This window comes from Tauraco erythrolophus, chromosome Z, assembly GCF_009769465.1.
Source record: "Tauraco erythrolophus isolate bTauEry1 chromosome Z, bTauEry1.pri, whole genome shotgun sequence".
NCBI lineage: Eukaryota > Metazoa > Chordata > Aves > Musophagiformes > Musophagidae > Tauraco > Tauraco erythrolophus.
In genome coordinates this window covers 15,633,520-15,650,412 of record NC_141496.1, presented here as the reverse complement: position 1 = coordinate 15,650,412, position 16,893 = coordinate 15,633,520, and the positions used below count along the sequence as shown (strand labels likewise).

Sequence of the window (16,893 nt, the reverse complement as noted above, 5' to 3'; positions counted from 1 at the left end):
GTATCTGACAGGGGTAAAAATTTCAAGCTTCTGCTGGAGTGAGGGATCAAATCTCAGTTCTGGAACTTGTACAAAATTAAGTCCATCTGACTTTAGTAATACATCTTCCCAGAAGAGAAGGGAAATGTACAAAAAAAGTACTTATTTCAAAGGATTTCTATGACTTTAAGCAAAATACTAAAATATTTGGATGCTAAGAGTTAAGGACAGCTTCCCACTGTCACAATATCTTTCAACAATTGTTCCCCATCCCTATTTGGCTACCACTGCTTTTAAGTAACTTCTGTAATTTGGAAAGATATTAAATCAGTGGCTTTCCAGGTTTCCATTTTATAACCAAGGTGAGGAACCATTTAGAAACTTCAGATACTTAAGACTACTGTATAGGGGATAAAAATCTAATCTTTGTACAAATCTTCATGGACATGTTTGAAGCGGCCCACAGTTTTCATAGACTCAAAACTTCTCTGCAACTGCTTATGAAATACATCTCAGTGAGAATGCATACACTACTTGCTAGAAAAGAGGAAAATGCCCGAGAATGTGATAAAAATCTCATGATGCTGGGCTGCAGGAAAGGTGCATAAGCATTCTAACTTACAGGCAGCAGAATGACTCCTACCTATCTTCAAGATCTCAGAGCTTCAAAAGGAAACACTTATTTCCTCCCTCTCATGCCCTCATAAAGTTCAGAAACAGGCCTAAAAGAGTTTTAAGCAAATGTTTCAGCACATTTTCCCCAAATATACAAAAATATATTTTCTCTCCAGTTCTATGCAACTAGGGTTTAAAGGCAAAATTAAAAAAGAAAATAAAATCAGAAACTCAGTCTTCTAATCTGAAGCTAATGGCAATCCTACCTGCAGAAATATCATCACGTCCACATAATAATCAAGGATCATTAACAACGATGGTTGACATGCAGAATGGAAAGTAAAATCAACAGATAAAGTCAGTATAGATAGCTCTTTCTTCTACAGTCACCTTGATTTCTCTGCAGAAGATCTGCATGAAATATCAGTTACATCAACTGTCTGCTCCCCCCTAAGAACAACAAGTTCTGTCTTAAAAATCATAGAAAGATAATGTTGCCCAGAGGCAACATGAATTCCCACTGCACATTCTGTAATCTCTCTTCACTGCTGCCTAAGAGCATAGTGGTGATTCAAAAGCCAACAACTTGGCTTGCCATGCTGCTCTATCTGGGAAAGCCTGGTCTACCTCCTGGAAGCACCCACTGACCAGAGGAGGAGAAAAAACATAGCCTGAGCAACTCTTAGAAAACTGCTGTATTTTTAATTAAAAAAAAAAAAAAAGATTAAATAACAGATTCAGAACTTTGCCATTTCCAAATATCTGTGAAGCTGCACGACAGATGCTACCAGTTTTCTTCCACCTTGTTTCTTCTTTTGAGCAAAAAGATGGTTAACACTCACATCTTGACACTATGCATGCTTTGATAAAAATAAAAGGCTGCTCACACAATAAAAAAATATACTAATATTATATTAAAAATCTACTTTAAACCCCAAATGCAAAAACCTTTAGGTTTGAGATTCCCCTGGAGCTCTTCCAAGGAAAAGAGCCAACTACAATAAATAAGGTGGGAGGTTAGGGAATATCTAGAATGCAGTGACCTGCTATCATTAGATTTAAAATACTCATGAGAATGCAGTAGTAGAGGAAAGAACACTAATGTTTTTCCCTTGTGAAACATGACTTAGAAAATGTGTCGAAACATTCAATAGAAAAGGGACCAGAAACGTACAAAATTTACAATTTTCTATGTAAAAACCAGAAATATCCAAAAGCATTTTCAGAGGCCAATAATTCAAAGAAGGATCTCAATATAGAACATATGGATAGCAATGCCGTATCGCTTACCTTTCAAGGTACAGCTATAAAATACACTCTTAGAAGTGAATTGAGCCACCGAACAAGACTTTCCTTTTTCGATGAAGACAAAAAAAGTTACTTCAAGGTGGCAAACTGCTTTCCTTGTAATTGCAAGGTATATCACAGTATACCGCAAAACTAAGGCAGACAACCTTCACACACACCCCTCACTCAGCATTACAGTGAGGAAACCTGCAGTTTATTTCTCTCACATACCTCAAACCTCTACTGACAGCTCCCCTAAAACAAAGTACACGCTGCTGCAGGATATATGAAGGGAAGGACCACGTTGTCTTTCCATATATGAAAGCAGAGAACAAAAACTGACAAGTTGCCTCCTTATAAAAGAAAACGCGTTACTGTGATTCATCTTTTATACTGCATTATCTTAATTATTTTAACTTTAATCAGCAAAAAAATTTACTGGACCTTAAATATTGTATTTACTTCCTTATTGTGGAAAATGTGGATTTTCCTTTCAAATAAAATAAATGGCTTTAAAAAAACCCTCAGAAGTAGCATGATGATATCTTCCAGAAGTTAAAATCATTTATTTTTCTTAAATTCAAAAGCTTTAAATCTTAGTGAAATGGGCCACAGTGGAAAAGCTCTTTACTATATTACTGCACCTTATAAATAGTAAATGATATCCTTTGAGGTCAAGGAAAGAAATACTGCAATCCTATATCAACTGTGCATAAAGGATGCTGGAAGTTTCATATTCCTTATTCCTTCTTTCCTTTTCACTCTTTAATCTAGAAAGAAGCTTTATTTATAGTTTGTCTCAGAAGACCTTCCTGAAACATCCCTTAGAGGTATTTTCAGAAGTATTTAATAATTTAACTTTTGTTATATTTGAGAAACTAAGAAAATATTGACGAATCCTCCTAACAGAAGAAACAGGTTTCCCAAAACAACCATAAATCCATGTTTTTGGAATGTTGTTTATCTACAAAAACCTGCAGGATATTTTAAAAACTTGCACATCTCATTTTTTAATATACACAATCTCCCCATCTTGGCTCATTTTTAAATTAGATTATTACTTATATTTTAATTTAAAAATACAAATTGCTGTAATTGTACAACTTTTTTTTTTTCCTTTTTCAGTGCCCACTCTTGCTTGGCAGTAACGGGGTGTACTACTTCTCCTTTCCATATGGGGAAAATGACTGTTCTACTGCTGCCAAAATCAATCTTGTCTGTAATAAGGATAACTACTGGGTGATCTGTTTGAACTAGCCAAATGAATGATAGACATGTGAGAGTGATTCAAGTGGCTATCCACAGCTATTTTAAATTAACTTGACATTGAGGGAAATGTTGTGTACCCAACTCTGTTTCCCATACACCAGGTATTTATAACTGGTTCTCATACTTGCATAACCAAACCAAAAATTAGGAACAAACCCTCCCTGACTTGCATCTGACAATGAAATGTCCCTTCCATTCCAGAACGAGAGTGCAGTTATAGACATCCCAAAAGATGAGACCGCATCTCCTTCCTTTGTCTCATGCTATCTGAGGAAACATGAGGGAAATGGCCTCCGAGTTTCTGTGCACACACTTCTGGCAGTCATATTTCCTGACAAGTTTAATATAAATATTTTCTAATTGGTATTTGAGATGAGAGCAAATGAACCGTTCACAGATAATACTGTCAAGATAGAAGAAACAGAGACAGAAAATCTATGAAAAAGATGCACATGCACAACAGGATTTTTTGAAGTCCAGTTATTGTTAAAAAGAGAGGAATTCTGTACAGTTTAGCATATGTAACTATCGTCGCAGTACAAAGCCTTCATAATTTCCAATCACACTTGTAGCCACTGAGCCAGAGTAAGGCTGAAGTACTGCACAAGGAGCATCGGCTTCCTTAAGAGCATGGGAGAGGCAGGAGCTCCAACTCCTGAGTTTTGATCTAATCTGCGCTAACTAAATGACCTTGCCAGTAACCTCCAATGTGGGTAACTCCACTCCTTGATAAACTCATGGAAGAAAAATCCATGGAGTGCTATTTATTGTAAAGTTCCTATGTCTGCATCAAGACATCTCCAAGCCACAGATCACCAAAGGCAGAACAGGACAGTCAGAGGAGCACCACTGTGTATTTGCACTGTCCACCCCTCCTCCTGTCAGCACACTGCGACTGGCCAGAGACAGAGCTCATCGTCTGCACTACTTCTGACATGTATTTAGATTTTCCTCAACAAGAAATGCTATTTATCCAAGAAGCTTGAGTTCTACAGAAATCCCACTGCCTACATGGTGAGATGGTGACCAAAAAAAGGAAAAAAAAAAGACTAATACATGAAACGAAAATTAATATTCTATAACCAGTTCCAACAGCAGAAACTAATCAGATTATTAGTCCATTAGTAAAACCACAAGGTTACACTCCAGCAGTTCTGAAACAGTAATGGGTTTTCCCATGAAAACTTGAAAGAAAAGGTGAAAAAAGGTTTGTGTGGTATGATGGAAAGGAATGCCAGACACAGCTTTGGTCAAACATTCCCATTAAATATTTTCCCATTACCCCCTAGGTTCATTCACAGGCCAATTGCACTGGCTATTTACCAAGGAGGTTTAAGATAATGTTTACTGCTCTTCAGTGTTTTTCAATTTTCTAAGCTTACTGGCACTTCCTTTAAAAAGTCCTTGTGAAATTAAAAAAGTAACACATTAAGAGTGTATGTTTTTTCTTCACAGTAGATTTTCTGTTTTAAACATTCTACCACTAAATTGGTATAAAACTGCTCTCAAAAAATCTTATTTTTTTACTTGAAATAAATGACTGATTATGTCCTTTTTCTTTAGCAATTTGACTAAATCCAACTGAAATCACTGAAATTAATTTCATGCGGAATGAGAGCAGATCAAGCTCTTTGCAGAGAGATATTGGTGTACTTGTACTTTTACTACACTTATTGGCATAGTATAAATTCATCTATGCAATGCCTAAAAAAAATCCCAAAATAGAAACATTGAAATTACATATTTAACCAGATAACATACAAAAGTTAAAGAAATATGATATTTAGTTACAGACAACATTATGTGTTTATCTTTAATTATACTGTTATTCACACTTTTGAGAGAGTATAAGGCAAAAAATTGAAACTAGGAAAGTAATCCATAGAAAGCAAGTAAATACAGAACTGCTGAAAAAAATGCTTTGGTAAACTACACACAATATATTAATCTACCAATTTACAGGCCAATGATCTTTCCAACAAACAGCATGTACTACTTACAAAGTACAACAGCCAGCTTCTTGAAAATTAATTAGTTTTTAGCAAGCCTATATGTTTTATATTTCAACAAATACTGCAATTTTAGAAGAACAAGAAAAGAACACTAATGAAAAGCCAAAAGATACAAACACTAGAAAGATCTTGAAAAAGTAGACTGCTTTTATGTTATATCACCACTTATAGTAATTTTTCTTCTTTTAAATTTAGGTTGATATGCTTAACTGTGTTTTTCTTGGATGTGTAGCACTGAAGCTGGAAGCTAGACTGATTGTAGAGGTATTAGTGCTGATTCACTGCAAATTATGTCACAAGTTTGGCATTTATAACTCTCAATTCTTCACCTATTATTTCCATTATTTTCATATGATCCATTCTATTCAATGTAGGAGAATGATAGTTTCAAATTCTAGAACTACAAATGAAGAAAAACAGCAGCACTTAAACTCTATAGACAAAAGTAATTTACTACAGTCTTAAAAAGTACCATATAAATATCAGCACCTATTTAAATTTATTGTATAATATTATGAACTTGCCGAGATTTGTACACATACTTAAAATTTTACTATGTGAGTGGCCCCAGTGAAGTCACTGACCCATAATTTTGTTTTTCCAACAACTTCCTACCGTTGGTTCTCAGCTCCATGTCTCTCTTGCATTTTGAAGCAGAACAACAGAAATTTACCTCTCAATTCTGGAAAACCTGATAGCAAAACAAAACTATTCTGGACTATCTGGTAGCGTTATCTATTTCAGCGAGTAAGCAGACCTTCTATTTCAGAGAACTAAAGAACCACTTTTTTGGGAACAAAGTTAGCAAACAAAAATTGTGTTTCCTTTGAATGTAAAACAGGTAGGCTGGTGGGCAATAATTCTTACTATTTAATTTCTTTCGGAGATACAGGACCTACCATTAATAAATTTCTCATTCTTGCAGTCTTAAAGCTCAAGTGAAGTTTCTGTGCACTGTTACTGACTTCACCACCAGTAAATGGAGATGTCATCATGATCACATCCAGATACTTAGCTCTAAGGAGTCCAAACTCACTGTGAATGGAATTGCTAAACTATTTTGTTTTCTGTGTCCAAGGACAGAAGGGCTCCTACAACATCTTGCACTTTATCTTATGTAGTTGCCTTCTTTTTCTCTGTCATGAAGTTTCAGAGGGAATACTGAGGCATTCATGTTTTGTCTCAGAAAAAAAGCTATAAATACTTGGTTATAATACTTTTATCAGAAAATAAAAATCCACTAGAAATCCTCTGGGTTAAGCTGAGGTTTGGTATGCTCCACAGGAGAAAAATTTTAAACCCAATTTACGCTATTGTCAAGGTTTAGCCCAGACGGCAACTAACCACCACACAGCCGCTTGCTCATCCTCCCCCATCCCCAGGGGACGGAGAAGAGAATTAAAGGGAAACAGGGAAAGAGATCGTGGGTTGAGATACAAACAACTTAATACTAGCAATAATCATACATTTTTATATATATATATATATATGTATAATGATAATAATATATACAAACAAGTGATGCCTAGTGTAATTGCTCACCACCCCTTGACCAAGGCCCGTCCCATCCTGGACTAAGGATCTCGAAACACATAAGTCCCAACACCGCAATCCCAGATAAGTGAGAGGCCCAGATAGAGAGAGAGAGCGAGAGAGAGAGAGCGCGAGAGCACATTCTGAGAGGCCGAGAGTGAGAGCTCCCAGAAGAGCAAAAGTCCTTCTTGCTGCTCAAATCTCATCTCTATACTGGGCATGACGCTGCATGATACAGAACACTTCATTGGCCAATCTAGCCCTCAATCCTAGGTCTAAGTTCAAATCATAAGCAGAGTTGTGGATGCTTCATCCCAGCTATGCTCCCACCTGGCCTGCCATTCACCTGCACACCAGCAAAACATGAGAAGTTGAAAAGTCCTTGAGGCCTCAGTGCCAACTATAAACATCAGTGCGCTGTCAACGTTCTTCTCATGATTAGTCCCAGCCTAACACCAAAACACGGAGCTCTTCTAGCTGCTAAAAAGAAGAGCTAACTCTGTCCCAGCTGAAATCAGGAGAGCTATCTATGGCATATAAAAAACGTATTTAGAATATATGTTTAAAGTAAAACCAGGCTTTTTTCCTCTACAGAAAAAACATGTTTTCTGCTTTGACATGAACTTGGCATTTTTAATTTGCAAGACTGCTGCCATATAAATGATGCATATAACAAAATCATCTGTAAGCAGATTTTGCTTTAGGATTAATTAGAAGAGAAAATGGAATTTGAAAAAAAAAAAGTAAATACAAATGTAAATTCTGTATAAATGATCTCTAGCACAAGGCGTTTTGGTCTGCTGCGCTAGGAAAGACTGCTGTGCTGGGTTAAGAAAAGTGCAGAGGAGGAAAAAATATCCTGAAACAAAGTGACAAAGTTGCTATCTGACAATCTGCGACAACTAATATGACTTAAGAATACATTGCAATACATAAGCAATGGCAATTATGTTTGAGTTTCTCCCACTCATCTTCCCTTTTATCTATAAGCTTACTTGTGTACACCACAAGAGTAAAAGGACTTTTTTTTCAACTATGATATTAAGCTTTTTTTTCCTTTTGTACAGGCGAATAGGTAATTTCAAGCCATATGCAGACTCTTCTGCATTATGGATTCACAGTTTTAGATTTTTTACATTACTGGTAAGAATGACTTTTTGATGGAGGGATTCCTAATGATTCCATCCATTTGCCACGAAATTCATAGCATTGTATGGAAAAGACTGTACATCAAGTCCAACCGTTAACCTAGCACTGCCAAGTTCATCACTAAACCATATCCCGAAGCACTGCATCTATGTATCTTCTGAATACCTCCAGGGATGGTGACTCAATCACTTCCCCAGCCTGTTCTAACACTTGACAATCCTTTCAGTGAAGAAATTTTTCCTAATATCCAGTCTAAACCTCTGGCACAATTTGAAGCCATTTCCTCTTGTCCTGTTGCTTGTTACCTGGGAGAAGAGACAGACACCCACCTCGCTACAACCTCCTTTCAGGTAGTTGTAGAGAGCAATAAGGTCTCCCCTCGGCCTCCTTTTTTTCCAGACTAAACAACCCCAGTTCCCTCAGACACTCCTCAGTAGACTTGTGCTCTAGATCCTTCACCAGCTTCATTGCCCTTCTTTGGACAAGCTCCAGCACCTCAATGTCTTTCTTGCAGCGAGGGGCCCAAAACTGAAGAGTTTCGAGGTGCGGCCTCACCAGTGCCGAGTACAGGGAGACAATCACTGCCCTAGTCCTGCTGGCCACACCGTTTTTCATATAAGCCAGGATGCTCTTGGCCTTCTTGGCCATCTGGGCACACTGCTGGCTCATATTCAGCCAGCTGTTGACCAACACCTCCAGGTCCTTTTCTGCTGGGCAGCTTTCCAGCTGCTCTTCTCCAAGCCTGTAGTGTTGCATGGGCTTGTGGTGACCCAAGTGCAGGACCTGACACTTGGACTTGTTGAACCAACTGGCTTCAGCCCATTGATCCAGCCTGTCCAGATCCCTCTGTAGGGCCTTCCTACCCGCAAGGAGACCAACATTTCCACCCAACTTCGTGTTGTCTGCAAACTTACTGAGGGTGCACTTGATCCCCTCATCCAGATTGTTGATAAAGGTATTAAACAGAACTGGCCCCAATACTGAGCCCTGGGGAACACCACTTGTGACCGTCTGCCAACTGGATTGAACTGCATTCACTACCACTCTTTGGGTCTGGCCATCCAGCCAGTTTTTTAAACAGAGAAAAGTGAAACTGTTGCATTTACACAAGCTAGAGTCCACTAGAATACATTCTATAGTAACCACAAGTCTAGTTTCAAGGGTAAGCAGTTTTGTCACAATACGGCATTTCATCATGGTGACTGGTGGCAAGTAAGCAGCATAAACGTGTAAGAATTCTAGGATTCATGCCTGACTTCACACATCTAGAAAGGTTCACAGAAATCCTTCAGAAATGCAATGGTAACACCACAGCAGGGATCTCCTACTGCTTTAACACCTTGTCTCAATACTAACTTTTTTTTTTTTTAATTGAAAGGAGAATAGCACCTATTCAGACCACTCTACCTCTAACTCTTAAAAATGGAGTAGAAAAATTACCTTAGTAGGTCATTACATGTATAAGGGTAAAAAAGCATATGTTAGAATCATAGAATATGTTACTCTTCTCCAAGGTAACAATCACTGAATCATATCATATGTTCATATGATTTTGTTCATATTTTGAATAGCTGACAAAAGAAAACTAAAATACATACCGCATCTGTAACTTCTATCTCATACAACTTCTGGAATGTCTCCCGATCAAAGAAAAAAAGCTTCCCACTGCCACCACCTTTCTTAACAGAGGTGCCTGTGACGAGTATTTTATCATCTGGGCTGAAACAACAATCTGTCCTGTTGAAGAAAACAAATCATCGTACTGGGTAAATCAATAATTAATGTATAGAGAACATATCTATAAATTGCTCTCCTTTAAAATAATCCTTTCTATTTGTTAATCCTTTCAAGACAAGGCCTTAAAATATTTTGTCAGCTGTTATCTATTACTATAGTTATCAGACACAGTTCACACGTACAATTACAGATGAGTACAGAATGTGCAAAACTGGCAGATCCAATAAAAATCCTCCTCCTAAGAAAATTCTCCTCTGCTCAAAACTCTTCTAAACTTTTCAACATGAGAAACAAACAAAAAGATGCATTTTCAAGTCTGGTTATCATCAGTAAATAAAAAAATAAATAAATTATGGAATCTCTTTTTGCTGATGATACATTCTTCAACGATACAAGGCAGTATGTTTACACAGTGGCCAAAAACGTTTGCCTGTTTACTTTCCCTCTGTGCTACAAATTGCAGTCAAGATTGAGCTGTCCACAATCTGCCTTTCTAAGATTTTATTTCAAAAGTATAAATTGTTCTGAGAGTTGGATTTGGCTGCGCTACAGTTACAGAAATGCAGGTAATACCAATAAAAATATTAAATACAATACTTAGCACCATGCAGTACAATATAGTATTTTAGTACCAAAGAACAAAGGCATCAGCACTTCTAACATCATAATGCGAATTCTTACCATGCACCTTTATGTTATGTCTACTTTTCAATCCAGCTCTTTTTTTTATTAATCATAGACCAAATAAGAATGAGGATTACTTATATATCTCATTACACAAACATAAGGCAAGAAACTGGTCTCCTCCTGAAAAGTTGCTAACGTAATTAGACAATAAGACATATGAGACTGAAAACTGGCATAAAACAAGCAAAGCTAGCTATGAATTATCACAAAAAAATATGAGATCTTTTAAAGTAACGTGAAGTCCTAAAATAGCCAAGAATCCTCATTTCACAGTCCTCTCTCTGCAGTCCCTTCTGCACAGTTCCAGACCTAGTGGGAACTGAGGAGGAGAACTCCAGTAGACTCCCTCCTGTGCAGCACAACTACTGCTGTTTCTACTAGCTGGAATAAATTAGAATATACTTACATTGGAAAGAAGCTGGGCAGCCTTTCCGCTGAATTAAGAGGCTTTTTAAATTGTCTAATATCCCATATCTTTAAAGTATCATCTCCTATGAAACAAAAGGGACAAAGGTTAGTAATAAAGAATTTAAGTCAGGAATTTTAGATGTGCAGAAAATTTTATCCGCTAACACAGACATAAAAAGAACAGAATGATACAGTAGAAGCATTCAAAACGGGGATCGTTTTGAAGTTTTTTGTCCCTAAATGACTATGAAAGTGCAAGGATGGGAAGTTCCACCTGCTGCACTCCAGCAGATCAGAAATATCTCCTCATGGCAATCTCTCCTACAAAGAACCATTATCCACAGTGGAATCAGACTGCCCAAACACTAATTTATGATGTGTTTGTGAGCATTGGTGCTCTGCTACTAGTGGTAAATTTAACTTTTAAGATATTAAGAAATTAAAATATTACCACGGAAAGTCTAGATCAAAAACTGAAGAAGTTTTACATGTTTGGTTTCTACCTGCCCTGAAAAAATGATCAGGAAGAATGGAAAGCACATGAAGTCATCTTCCTTCTTTAGCAGGTAAAGAGCAACAAACTGCAATCTCAGTATGGAGAATAGGCCCTGGAATAAGTCAGAGATCTTTGGGGAAGGGGAAGAAGAGAAGCAAGTGAACCCACACTTACTACAATGAAACCTTTTCACAGCTCTCCACACTACCTTTGGCCATAAAAGCCAAAATTGAGGTTACAGCAAGACATTTACAGCAATTCTGGTCTGTGTTTGATAAACATGGTGTGACGGTAGGCTAGTAAGTCAGGCTGTTTATTCGTTTTTGAAAAGTTATGACTTATTAACAAAGTGAGAAAGTGAAAAGAAAAAAAAAAGAGATTAGTTAGTTATTCTCAGAGAGATCTACATCTCTACTAGTCATCCCTCTGGGATACATATTTCCAGCATGAGATGAGCTACAGAATTTGAGCTTTGAGGGACCTCGCTCAGGCACCTCAACATCTCCTTGAATTTGACATCAGTGTCTTAGCACTTCCAAGAGTCAAAAGAAGGACTTTGAAACAACAAGTGTCTTCAAACATATCCAGAGACTAATTTTAGACAAGAACTGACAAAATCTTCCTGACCTATGAGGAAAAGAAGGCAAGTGACTGGTAATCCACAGATCTGCTTCCTTCCAAAGCACAAACCTTGCAGGGAAGTAATTTGGTTGTCAAACTATTTTGTGGATTCACAGTTTTTGAAATCAAGAGCTTAAAGAAGGCCTTGGAAATAAAATGTGTGGTTTTGGTTTTTTTTCAAGTAACATTCTGTAACAAAAGAAATCAAGGCCAGCAGTACCCATTACAGGAAAGCAGTTATGTGTGGCCTCGCACATCGTGTGTTTATATTAAAGACTAGGATAACTCCTTACTACAAAATATTTTTAAGAAGTGGACAACTTAAATAAATGATGTCTAGAGCAGAGTATATTTCTGTTCACCGGGAAGTTGAAAAATGACAAGAAAGAAAAATGTTGAGTTTGTATTTTTGGAATATCTGTTTTCTTATTGTTTCCCAGTAGTATCCATCCCAAGCACTTCAAAGTAAAGGTCTTGTAATATGCACCTTCCCTTTTCCCTCCCACCCCAACAAAAAAACACTTCTCAGCAAGGTCTTGTATCTAAAGCACTAGCACTTTACAAATGTATGCAAAGGATACCATTTGGACACTCTGCAAAACTCCTGGATAGGGACAGATCTAAGGCTAGCAGCCAAGGCTGCTTTGTTCCCAGAGGAATGAGCCTTGACATGATCTTCAAGCTGTAGTCTTGCCAGGCTTTAGCAGGAAAGATGCAGTCAGACATTCAGCTATAGCTCTTCTGCTAACAAGAAAATGTAATCTGCTGGTTTAAAAAATTAGAAGATTATAGGACTCAAAAACTCATGGTTGATTTCAAATCAACACTGTCTTACATTGTGCAGAAATAGGTAATTAAGTATCTGGAAAGGGAGAAATGCTAGTAGAATGACTTGGGCAATGCTGTGAAACTCTTACCATTGTTAAGAATTTGCCCAAATTAACTTTTTCCAATTAAAATTTTCTGTGTTCCAAAGACAACATTGGTTCCTGAATCTAATCTGCATTTGGAGTTGAAACCAACACCACTAAGAAAACAGACATAATAACTTTCCATAACACCAAGGATTTTTTTCCAGTAGAACCCTACCACCGATGCTTAAGGGTCTTCTTCACAAGAGTTGTAGCAATACTGACCTATTTTTAATTACTTCATGTATGGACAAAAATAGTCACCCTTAAATAAAAACAAATAAACAGAAGTTGTGCAGTTCAGTATGAAGCACTCAAAATAGTCCACTCAGATCATTCAGTATTTTACTTGATGTCTTTTTCATTTTTCAGACTTCTCCAAAGCCTGTCAGGATTATTTAAAGGTTTTATAGCATTTTTAGTAGCATTTCAAACTCTATTCTTTACCATTTTAATAAGAAAGATACCAATAAACAGCCTCTAGTCTGATACAATCAGGTCAAACACCATTATGTCAATGATATTGAGCACTGGATTTATCAAGTGGTAACAACTAGGTCCCAGAAAAAATTTTAGTCAAAATAAGGCCAATGCACTGATACTACAAAGATTTTGTCTGATTCTTTTTTTTTTTCTTTTTAGAAGATACTGACCAGACAAGTACATGAATGCAAATAGGCCCAAAAAAAGCAAACGTGCTGCCAGAAACACAAAAAGTCTGAAGTCAGCAACATCCTTCACTCCTATTTTAAAGAGGGAGATCTGTGTTGGAAGTAAAGCTCAAGGACAGAAATTCACAAAGATCATTGGTGAAAGCAAAGAAACATAGGATATGAGAATTTAAAAAAGAAATACAGCATAAGGCACAGCATAACAAAGCTTACCATGAGGGAGCACCAGAATATATTGCGTTTATAAACTCTGAACCTTTCTGTGAAGGCTTATGCTACACATGTGAGGAGAGAAGGTTGAGAGGTGCCCTCATGGTAGTCTACAACTTCCTCATGGGGGGCAGCAGAGGTGGAGGTGCTGATCTCCTCTCTCTGGTGACCAGCGACAGTACAGGAGGAAATGGAATGAAGCTGTGTTAGGGGAAGTTCAGGCTGGACATGAGGAAAGGGTTCTTCACTGAGATGGTGGTCAGCCCCTGGTACAGGCTCCCCAGGGAAGTGGTCATGGCACCAAGCCTGTGAGAGCTCAAGGAGCATCTGGACAATGCTTTTAGTCATATGGTTTAGTGTTAGGTGGTCCTGCGAGGAGCAGGGAGTTGGACTCGATGATCCGCATGGGTCCATTCCAACTCGAGATATTCTGTGATTCTATTCTGTCATTCTAAGAAAAAGGAGAGGCACCTTACTGAACAAGGTATATGCTTCTGCATTCTGCACTGGTTCTGCAAGAGGAGCTGCAACAGTAAAGAATGACCTTTGGAGGTACCACAGGTCAGGACCACACTTACATCGAGCCAAAGGCCTTGTGAGAGAAATCACAAAGTGGGGATTCTGCACTTACACTTGGAATAGCTCTCACCATCACCTGCATCCATACTAGCCTGGCCAAATACATAAGTGCATCATTCTCTCTAAACATATGGAAGCGAAGGATAATGAAGACTTTGAGAAACTCATTTTAGCTCCAAGCATTACAAATATTTGACTATGCCTATTAAAGCTAACGAATGCGTTTTTGGCATTGTTTGAAATGAACATCAGTGCTCAGCTCCTGAGAAATACTACTTGATGTAAAACCATTTGATTTTAAAATGCTAATGTCTGTATTTACCACAAAGAGCAATATATTATTGCTCTACGCAAAATAGAAAGTCACTATACATGGTGCTGCATAATCCTTGCGTATACAGGTAGCTGTATTCAAGGTGTTTCTACTTTTTAAATCAACTTCAAAATTAAATGTTTAATTTTTTCCTCAAGAACATTGCGGAAAGAGAAATACAGCTAAAGCTAAAAAAAAAAAACCACCAACCCCAAAACATCAAAAGGAAACAAACAAAAAAAAATTTCAGCTGAAAAGAAAATATGTATCTGCATAAGAAATATGATAGGCTTAGATGTGAATATTTTTTCTTGGGTTTAACTACAGTGAACTTTATTTTCTATGTAAGTTTACTGATTAAGACGGCACTGATTCTGCACAGTGCTCCTATCAAAGAAAATAAACAAACCATCGAACTAATAGCTATCATGAGATTCATGGACTTAATTAATTAATTAATTATGATTAATGAATTCAGAATGAATTGATGGAATTAATCATTGCTTCATATTATGACAAAACCAAACTCTATAAATTCTGTATATACCAGCAGTCAAAAAAAGTTTTTTTAAATTGTCATAATAGAACCCCAAGTCCAGTCCTAATGCTTATTCTTCATTGCTAAACAAAGAAAACATTCCTCAAAGCCTACCTCCACTGTATTTAGAGAAAATTACTTTCATGGTTACAAGTGTGCAAAACTATCACTTTCTTAAGTTTCTGTCAAGTTACTACCTAATATCCAACAAGAGTAAGACTGGGAACTCTCATAAGCAGCTCCTAAGCTTTTCATTTTCCCTTGTGCTTGCAGCTGAGCCCTACCTCATCTCTCTCATATCCAACACAGAATCTACATCAGATGCAGGAGAGTCAATCAGGCTTTCAACGAAAGTCCCCATTCCCCAAACAACTATCCTTTCTTTGATCCTCAGCACTTGGCAGGTGTGTTAATCTATGAATGCTGGATCCACATCTGCTTTTGTTGGTACAGATCCAAAGCAATACTCATATTAAAGCACTAACCAAACAAGTCAAAATAAGGTATGATTCCTTCTTATTCTCTAGCATAGTGCACACAGAGCTTTTTTTTTTTTTTCCCGAATACACTAGACAAAGGTAGCACTTTTATCCACACTGAGGGGCCAAATTTATGTACAGTCTTACATTCTGCAAGAGATCAATCAACATTTTATATAGGTTAGAGCAGAGAATGGTAGATAAAACATAAGTAAGCGAAAGTCTGTTTAACACGACACAAAATCTGAAGACAGATGAGGAACAGCAGGCAACCAAAAGTGTCACATGTAATAAAAATAAGCAAAGGTCATTTACGTGATCTACATTCATAAATGTGAAACATAAGAGAATTTACATAAATGGAGGTTTCAAGACAGCACTGGTGAATATTCCTCACATAAGTATTAACCTCATTTGCTGTTAGTATTTAAAAGTACACTGAGGTTTCTCTTTAAATCTTACAAAGTATGTCTGTGTGAATTTTTCAGGGGCAACACCACTAGCAGATAGATGTAGCATTTCACTTAGCCCAGAACACAGAGACAGATGGTTCATCTATTTTCCAAGGAGAAGGTTCTCACATAGTAAGTGTCTGGTTCAGTAAGGACCAGTAAGGTTGAGAGTTTTTACCTTAACCACTTAGGATTCATTCATGATGAGTACAGTGACAGTAGAACTCCGGATCCAGGAGCCTGAACAGCAATTAAGAAACAATCCAAGCGCCATTAGCATGCTCTAGTAAGCCTAGGGCTGTCAAGGACAAGACTACCATCATCTTACTCTGAAAGACGTGATCTGGGGAACATAATGTTTGGAATCTTAGAGACATGGTAGGATACACAAAGAAGTAAGCGAGGTAGCATCCAAGAGCAGCTACACATCGTTGTAAAAGCCACCAATGCCATCAGGGACAGACGGAGAGGGAGGACACAAAGCAATTGCAAGCTACAGCCCTTGGCTTGGAAGCACATGCCCTGCCTCAGAGCTTCTGCCGTCTATGAATACTTCTATCCTGGTATTTTGTATACGTAATCTCGTTCTGTCTACGTACCAAACTGACCAGATGTCCTGTACATATGTTAGGCACAATGTTAGCCGACATTAACATATACTGCCTCTCCCTAGGCCTGTTTATTTGGCCTTGGGGCCATGCTAATGCATACACAGAGCTTCTGGTTACAGCTGGTTTCCATCCAGACAGCTCAGACGGTATCCTTGCACCTGCCCGAAAATACCGGGTAGACAAATCTCTGTATAAAAAGCTGTCTTAGGCAGACACCATCTGATGCACTACTTCTAATGAGTCTTCAAATATATCTTTCCCTTCTCAAGACTTGTTCTATTATCTAAGACTTTTTTTTTTTAATAAAAGTTTTAACCCAAGTATAAAAAAAGATTG

The 16,893-nt window shown here is 37.6% G+C and overlaps 1 protein-coding gene across 2 annotated transcripts in view; it reads right to left on the bottom strand.

Moving 5' to 3' along the window:
* The window catches only part of WDR70 (WD repeat domain 70), a 143,099-nt gene that overhangs the window by 21,728 nt on the left and 104,478 nt on the right, over nucleotides 1–16,893 (bottom strand). For both annotated transcript variants that reach the window (XM_086629167.1, XM_086629166.1), the window contains exons 12-13: nucleotides 10,675–10,759; nucleotides 9,443–9,581 (exon numbers count right to left, since the gene is read on the bottom strand). In XM_086629167.1, the coding sequence (XP_086485293.1) occupies nucleotides 9,443–9,581; nucleotides 10,675–10,759 (224 nt within the window). The remainder of the gene's footprint in view (nucleotides 1–9,442; nucleotides 9,582–10,674; nucleotides 10,760–16,893) is intronic.